General features: G+C 40.8%; 1 protein-coding gene across 1 annotated transcript; it reads right to left on the bottom strand.

Moving 5' to 3' along the window:
• Positions 1 to 6,451: 6,451 nt before the first annotated feature.
• LOC308285193 (inorganic pyrophosphatase-like) lies at positions 6,452 to 7,363 on the bottom strand (the record flags this gene model as incomplete). The annotated part of the gene is made up of 1 exon (XM_080725909.1): positions 6,452 to 7,363. One exon carries the CDS (start codon positions 7,361 to 7,363, stop codon positions 6,452 to 6,454), a length of 912 nt encoding a protein of 303 aa, XP_080582035.1.
• Between the last annotated feature and the right edge of the window lie 2,004 nt (positions 7,364 to 9,367).

Below are 9,367 nucleotides of genomic sequence, written 5' to 3'. Positions count from 1 at the left end.
GTAGAAAGGAACCGAAGTTTTGAGGAGAACTTGATATGACGGTTAGATATTGTCACTAGAAAAATATTGTTCCTTCGAAACAATTGTGGGCTCGCTTCAAGCCGGAAAACAATGGCTATAAAAGCACAAAATGTCAAGATCGCAGGCAGTGCTCTCTTTGACGTTACTGACGTCAAAGATTGGTCCATTTTGTTCCAAAAATGTGTTGTGCAAAAGTTGACCCGCTGGTGGCGCTATAACAGGCCAATGTGAGAAGGTTGGTATCTGTTCCTTGACCTATTGGGAATGTGCTTGCAAGATTTCACGCACATCCCAGGCTGTGTTCATGATTTGAGGTGTTTTTGGCTTTGGACACTTTATCGCTGCTTGCAGCTATATTTATTATTATTATTTTATAATTTTTTTGTGTGCACTTCATAGGCATGTTAGATAAAGGTCCTTAGATTGCGTGTAGAATGTTTCATGCAAATTGCCAAAAAAATCCTAGAATAAAAACGGGTTTAAGCGTTTTACAAACTGCTCAAAATTATATAGCGCCCCCCTTTGGCCATTTGGGGTAAGATTGGTTTCAGTGATATTTGAACTAACCCTCTACACTATTTTGTCATGAAAATGTGACTTTGCTTGTATGTTTTAGAGGCAGAAGAATAATTTGCATAAAAATGCAATATTGTTTGAATTATTTAAAAAAGCATGTTTCAATGTTAAAGAAATCCGATCTGACAGATCTTTAGATATCGGTCCAAAGTTCACGTAAAAAAATGTTTTGTGCACGTGACGCGAAAATTCCAGAATAAAAGCGGGTTTACGCGTTTTACAAACTGCTCAAAGTGGCGGAAAATCGAAGGGCGGAGCTTACTTAACAACGACACAGATGTCTTCCGCTTGAGTCAAAGCACGCGTGTAACAAGTTGCGTGTCTTCAAACGAAACGAGTCATGACTTATGCCCGTTTGAAGTTTGAATTTTCAAACGCTTCGTATAGCGCCCCCCTTTGGCCGATTGGAATAAAATTGGTTTCAGTGATACTTTGACTAACCCTCCACATCTTTGCCAAATGCCATGAACGTGTAACTTTGCATGCATGATTTAGAGGCAGAAGAATAATTTGCATAAAACCGCAATATTTATTGAATTATTAAAAAATCATTATTTAACGTACAAACTTCTCACCACATAGCCTGTGTAGATATAGGTTCAAAGTTCATGTGAAAAAAGTTTTGTGCACTTGACGCGAAAATCCCAGGAGGAGATAGATTTTTACTGTTTTTCATATAATTCCGAATTGTGGGAGACCTAAAGGTCAGAGGTCAAAAGTTAGAGGGTAAAAGTTGTTCGGCATGAGGAGACGCATAAGTGTATACAGGTTTCATGGCTGTATGTATAACACAGCATGAGCTATACCTGTTCAAAGATCGCACTTTCGAAGGCTTCCTACAGCGCCACCATTTGGCCGATTGCTGTATAAAGTAATAGCACACGTCGCCACTGTAAGCTGAACACATTGATGTTTTTATTTTCATTTTCTCACTAAGTATGTAGGAGTAGAAAGGAACCGAAAATCCCGTCTACTTATAAATAAATAAATAATGACAATATCTAAAGTGTGCTCGCCAGGTACTGGCGAGCCCACAATAATGACAATATCTAAAGTGTGCTCGCCTTATAGGCGAGCCCACAACTAGAAAAATATTGTTCCTTCGAAACAATTGTGGGCTCGCTTCAAGCCAGAAAACAATGGCTATAAAAGCACAAAATGTCAAGATCGCAGGCAGTGCTCTCTTTGACGTTACTGACGTCAAAGATTGGTCCATTTTGTTCCAAAAATGTGTTATGCAAAGGTTGACCCGCTGGTGGCGCTATAACAGGCCAATGTGAGAAGGTTGGTATCTGTTCCTTGACCTATTGGGAATGTGCTTGCAAGATTTCACGCACATCCCAGGCTGTGTTCATGATTTGAGGTGTTTTTGGCTTTGGACACTTTATCGCTGCTTGCAGCTATATTTTTATTATTATTATTTTATAATTTTTTTGTGTGCACTTCATAGGCATGTTAGATAAAGGTCCTTAGATTGCGTGTAGAATGTTTCATGCAAATTGCAAAAAAAATCCTAGAATAAAAACGGGTTTAAGCGTTTTACAAACTGCTCAAAATTATATAGCGCCCCCCTTTGGCCATTTGGGGTAAGATTGGTTTCAGTGATATTTGAACTAACCCTCTACACTATTTTGTCATGAAAATGTGACTTTGCATGTATGTTTTAGAGGCAGAAGAATAATTTGCATAAAAATGCAATATTGTTTGAATTATTTAAAAAAGCATGTTTCAATGTTAAAGAAATCCGATCTGACAGATCTTTAGATATCGGTCCAAAGTTCACGTAAAAAAAGTTTTGTGCACGTGACGCGAGAATTCCAGAATAAAAGCGGGTTTTACGCGTTTTACAAACTGCTCAAAATGGCGGAAAATTGAACGGCGGAGCTTACTTAACAACGACACAGATGTCTTCCGCTTGAGTCAAAGCACGTGTGTAACAAGTTGCATGTCTTCAAACGAAACGAGTCATGACTTATGCCCGTTTGAAGTTTGAATTTTCAGACGCTTCGTATAGCGCCCCCCTTTGGCCGATTGGAATAAAATTGGTTTCAGTGATACTTTGACTAACCCTCCACATCTTTGCCAAATGCCATGAACGTGTAACTTTGCATGTATGATTTAGAGGCCGAAGAATAATTTGCATAAAACCGCAATATATATTGAATTATTAAAAAATCATTATTTAACGTACAAACTTCTCACCACATAGCCTGTGTAGATATAGGTTCAAAGTTCATGTGAAAAAAGTTTTGTGCACTTGACGCGAAAATCCCAGGAGGAGATAGATTTTTACTGTTTTTCATATAATTCCGAATTGTGGGAGACCTAAAGGTCAGAGGTCAAAAGTTAGAGGGTAAAAGTTGTTCGGCATGAGGAGACGCATAAGTGTATACAGGTTTCATGGCTGTATGTATAACACAGCATGAGCTATACCTGTTCAAAGATCGCACTTTCGAAGGCTTCCTACAGCGCCACCATTTGGCCGATTGCTATAATAAATAATAATAATAGCACACTTCGCCACTGTAAGCTGAACACATTGATGTTTTTATTTTCATTTTCTCACTAAGTATGTAGGAGTAGAAAGGAACCGAAGTTTTGAGGAGAACTTGATATGACTAGTATAGTATAGAAATAATGACAATATCTAAAGTGTGCTCGCCTTATAGGCGAGCCCACAATAATGACAATATCTAAAGTGTGCTCGCCAGGTACTGGCGAGCCCACAATGACAACATCTAAAGTGTGCTCGCCTTATAGGCGAGCCCACAATTACGCCTCTGTTTACCAGGCTAAGCCTATAGTCTGCTGTCAAACTACTTTTGGAAGAAACCAATACCTCTTGACCCGTATCTCGTACAAAAAGATCCCCCGGATTCCTTGGAGTCTCACTTTCCATATAGGCCAAGTAACATGTGGCATATTACTGGCACATGTGGCACTCTGCCATTTTGTGTTTTCTTCAAAACACACTTTTGGCTACTACAGATTTTGTCCAAAACGCACACCAACTGTTTCCAGGCTACCTGTATCCATCCTCCACGGCAGCAGGTGGTGCACATCACGTAAACAGTGAGTGACAGTCAGTGAATCAGTAGAAGAACAGCAACACAACATTACAAGGAACAACAATGGTGGATTATCTTCATCGGAGATGTACTAGATCTGTCTTCTAAACCTGTGAAGAGGTGGAGCCATAGTTTTGTACTTGTTCTGTTTTTTATGTGTCTGTGAAGTTAACATTACTCTAATAGACCACAGGGTGGGGGTATAATGTGCAAATTTGCCTTCCCTTTGTATTGTTGGTTACTTCCTGAAAGCTGGAAGCCTCTGAGTCAAAAGGCACGCACGAGTCATGAAGTTGAATGAATGAAGTTGAACACAACAGCAAGCCTCCTCTCTGTCCTTCCAAGAGGGACTGTTGTCCACCATCCATGGCAGGGACGTGCTGGGCCCCTGATTCAGCCCGGGAAAAAGAGTTGTAGAGGCCCTCATTGCGTGCTATAGAGAGAGATCTCTCCCATATGGAGATCTCTGTGTCAGTCCATGTCCCTTTCATGCCCATATAGGCTATATCGAGATCCCTGATGTCATCATCATGCATATATGGACATACACTGTGTCATTCTCATGTGGTCTATATTATGGACATACTCTGTCAGTCCAATGAGGTCTATCATGTCAGACATGATGATCTCAGACATCAAATCCATATCTGTGAAAAGTTTTTTATTTCTAATTAAAGTCAATGGGGGAAATACATTCACGAATGAATTTACATAAATTAAACTATATATACATATCCCGATAAAGCCAGTCGATTTGACATATGGCCCAAATGCCACCAAAACTGTGGGACGAGTAGCGCTGCAAAATAAAGTTTCGGGAAGAGAAGGATGGATGGATGGATGGAATAAAGTCTGGTTGCCCTGCAGGGGCAAGTTGGGCAACCACACTAACTACAAACAAACAAACAAGCAGGTGAAAATCCTGTACTAGCACAGCAAATCGGAACCTACAGTGTACTGACAAAGAAACGTTTTCACAAACAGGCAATGCTGTACTGTAAGTCGGCCCAACAATAAATGGTGAGATGAAAGCACATGCAATCATTAGGAGCACATACACCTGTCTGCTTCTTAATCAGGACGCCACTAGGTGGCTCTGGCAACACTTGCCATTAAAGGGCAGAACAAATAGACAGGTTTCTTGTTTACAAACATTGAGACTAAATGCACAGGTGACTGTATCATGTAATCAATTCCGTCCAATCCCCAAACCTGTTTGTTGTTTTGGGGAGCGCTGGTTTCATTGGCTAATTTTGGTACCGACCTGCGCACGCATCTAGTTCTTATCAGTGTAACGTGGACCAGAAATGCGTCTATACAGTACAAACATCCTCCATATGTTCATTTAACTGTACAAATGTAACCAAACAGATCCTCACGGGTCCACCGTCCATTTGGTTACATACACTCTCTAGGAGACTAGCTGCAGAGTGAGATCAGTAAAATACTAAGTGTTCAATTAATTCTGATAGTGTTCAAATGAAACAAGTTGATTACATTTGTATACTAGTTCATTTAAATTTGAAGCGTGGGACCTGTGGTCCGCGGAGGCTTTGTAAGTGGTCCCTGGCCATGCGTTTAGATTTTTGTCTTTAAAAATTTACTTTAACTTTTATTTGCTACGCTTCTTTCTTGTTTGTATATGAATAATAATACTATTTTGAGAGAGGACTTGGGATGTCCTGTTTGGTCCTTTGTAAAGGGTCGATGCATTCAAATTGTGGCTGTATCCAACACAAATGTTGTGCTTCTTTAAATGATGTCCCTGCTTTTACTGGTAATAAAATGTGCGTGGACTGCTTCTTTTTGTTGTGCATTGACAAAATACATTGTCATTGGCTTGAATCAGCAGACATAAGAGGTTTAGCTTTGGGGGGCGTGGCCTACAGTGTTTATCATAATAAACTGTACCAATTGAATGCGTTTAATGCATTTGAATCGATTTACTGTATGTGAGCATTAATAATAATAAAAGTGCAAACATTATCCGAATTATCCATATCAAGCCAATGAACATGCAATGTACAAAAGAGTGCAAACATCACTGCAAAGCGCAAACATTGCAAACACACACACAAGATTCAAGATTCAATAACTTTATAGTGCCATGTCAACAGAGTTGATAGGAATTTGTCTTGGTTCACTCTCAGACATAAAACATAATACATAGAACAAGGACAGTAGCAGCACACCATACAAACACCCATAAACACACACAAACAATGGGAAACAATGCCTAGCAGCATAGCATACATTGGTTTAAAGCATACATGGGCGACTGGCGGCCCGGGGGCCACATGCGGCCCCCGACTTCACTTAATGCGGCCCTCAGGTTAATACCAGAATACTGATATTGATTTCAGCTGTTACAATTTCTCGCTGAGATGCGTTTTGAGCTTGTAGATCTGCTATTTTTGCTTCTTTTGAATTCGAATACTAGATTGACAAAGTAGGATGTAGCAATATGCATTGTGGCCCTCTGGAGTGAAGATGGAAATATAGTGGCCTTCGCCATCATCATTGCCCACCCCTGGTTTAAAGTGTTATATACATATTGCCTCATATTGCATATTGCACACACACACACACACACACACACACGCACACGCACACGCACACACACACACACACACACACACACACACACACACACACACACACACAATCAATTTACCTGCATACAAAACCAATAGCAAAACCAATAGGAGACAATGCTGGAAGGGCTTATTTTGACAACAGGGCCAGAGGGTTTGTCGTCTTTATACACCATCTTGAGGGATTCAGCGTCACTGCAGAAAATACCACTTGTCCACCTCTGGAGATACTGAAAGGGCACCTCCATAAGCAGGGGCCGAGTGGACCACATCTCTGGCCTCATCCACACTGCATTTGAAAGGGCTCTCACGCACAGAAATATTTTTACATTCGATTTCTCCACCATCGGTTTGCTTCTGCAGAAGTGCCCTCCAGTGCTGATGAGTGGACTTAATGGTCTTGACGGCAAAGTCCTTGTCTTTGAACTGCCCGTTGAACGCAAACTGGTTTTCAGGCTTGCCGTCTGGTACCTTGTACTTCTTGAACCAGTCAACGGTGGCTTCCAAGTGACCGGGCCTGCTTTCGCGTACGTCGTCTATGCTGTTGAGGTTTTCAGCATCTGGGTCTTGTGTGTTGATGGCAATGACCTTCCAGTCTGTCTCCCCCTCGTCGATCAAGGCCAGTATCCCCAGCACTTTCACCTGGATCACCTGGCCTGTTGCGCACACTGTGGAGCCAATGTCGCACACATCAATGGGGTCGTTGTCTCCACAGCACTTTGTGTCTTTGTCTGTGTGGTTCGGGTCCTCCCACGTCTGTGGGAGTGCCCCATAGTTCCAGATATAGCCTTTGTGAGGGAATACATTGGCCACATATCGGAGCTTTCCTTTCTTGACATCTTGTTTGATTGGATTGAGCGGCTCCTTTGTTGCAATCTCCATTTTGGCGTTCGACCATCGAGGAACCTCCACAACCATGTTGTACAGTTTCTCATTGTTAATCTTATTGAGTTTGTTCTGTGGCACGTCACTGTCCTGTCGTACATCAGTGAAAAGTGGAATGTCATGGAATGGTGAAATGTATTTCCCTTCGGAGTTCTTGAAATACATCCTGTAGTTTGGAGAGTTCGGCTGTCCTCTCTCTTCCGTTTGATAATGCATCATTTTTCGCAGATATGTGGGCAGACCCGCTGCTTGTGTGACCACTTTGCGCTCAGTGGCAGAATGTGAACCAAGGAACGGCAGTAGAAATGTAGAATATGTAGAAATAGGCCTGCACAAGTTATCAAACATCATGAAAGTACTGTATGTAATAATAATAATTACATAATGTATATCCTTTAAGTGCCGTTCAGAGATTGGCTGCAAAATCAGTAGTTACATCAGTCCAATAAAGGGTAAAAGTTATTTTCAACCACTGCCTTCTGGTCTTTAAAGCTCACAACATACTGTAGGGTCTAATAACAGTATTGGCATGTGGAGCTCGTCTTATGTAGCAGCCTGTGACCCATCTATGACATATGAATCCATATTTGGGCAAAGGCTACCCGCGATCCAACAAGCATTGACATATTAATATGTAAATAAATTAATAATATACAAGATATTTGTAATTGCGACCTATGAGAAACATCACAGCTTGTCCGCGTCCGTCCGTGTAGACGTGTACACATTTTTACGGTCTATGGATTTGCCGCTCTGACATCATGCTCTGATGTCACTGTGATGTCAGGGGAACCACTCTAACAGATTGGGTTTGCTGCTCTGACATCACGCTCTGGGCTCTGGCTTCACTGTGATGTCACAGAATCCCTTTTATGCCCATATATCAGAGTTCCCTGATGTCATCAATATTAATGATGCCCTGTTAGAGAGATCCCTGTGATGCCAGGAGGAACAAATCCTTTTTATGCCCATATATGGAGATATGGATATCCCTGTGATGACAGGGGAACAAATCCCTTTTGTGTCCATAAATGGAGATCCCTGATGTCCACTACCCTGAAGTCCACATCACTGATGTCCACATCACTGTGGCGCGACCTCGTCGCCCTGAGGCGTCTTACTTTGTAATTAATATAGTAAAATATGTTTTATTAAATACAACAACCACCTCTTGCAGCTAGCTGGCAGAAAGTGATGATTTTTGAGTGGTTTGCCTTTCGATCAAAGATGATGTCGACTCGAGTCCACAGAGCTTGCCCTGGCCTTCCAACTGGGAGACAGCATCACAGGAAGTGACCAGTGTTGGGAATAACGGTGTTACTTGTGAACTACTTTTCTCGGTAACTAATAACGTAACGTGTTACCTTTCCCATTCAGTAACACTGTTAACCCTGCAAGGCCCAGCGTTGCTTTTTGGCAACATTTTTTAAATCATTTTTTAAAAAATGTTATAATTAGTTTTCCTGTTATTTTTTCACATTAACATCACCATTAAATCCTATTGTTTAGTATTACAATGCTATTGGCCACGATATTTGCACATATAAATACGTACCACAGAGGCTGACATTCACACCTCCCAGAGAAGTTGAAATTCCAGCATCTGGACGAACAACATCTCACTTTTTAACTGAAGCTATTCCTCACTAAAACATAAGTAAAATGCCTGTAATATTTTTTTTTCGTGATCATTAGAATGTCTAGAACATGTACATATGTTATTATTGTGAAAAATATCCCCAAAATGAAAATTAGAGCATGATTTATGATTTATGACTTATGGCTATAAAATCTTACAAAAACATCATTAATTTTTTAACATTACATTTCCTGTGATTAGGACTCCTACAACACCATCTGATTTAAAAAAAAAAAAAAAAAAATTTGGCCAGTAGAAATTAATTCGGGTCTTGCAGGGTTAAAGTTACTGTGGTGTAAAGGGGCACGTTACTCGTTAGACGTCACATGTCACATCTGTACCCACTGATATTTTTACCCTCTACTTACTCATATTGCTGCTCTTATCTCCACAATCTAACCTTTTTGTGTTTTTATTTCATAAATGAATGCCCTATTTGATCATACTACAGCGTCACATAGTCTGGGATCACTTCACTTTTTGGGGTTGTAACCGGTCTGGAGCGGAAACCGCAACACGTCACGTTGTAGTACTCAAAGGACTACAATTTGCCGGAACTATCAAACCGGATTCAGTTTTAACCC

Source organism: Nannobrachium achirus, assembly GCF_963921795.1.
Source record: "Nannobrachium achirus genome assembly, chromosome: 5".
NCBI lineage: Eukaryota > Metazoa > Chordata > Actinopteri > Myctophiformes > Myctophidae > Nannobrachium > Nannobrachium achirus.
The sequence above is the reverse complement of the archived record's forward strand: the minus strand, read 5'-3'. Positions and strand labels throughout refer to the sequence as shown.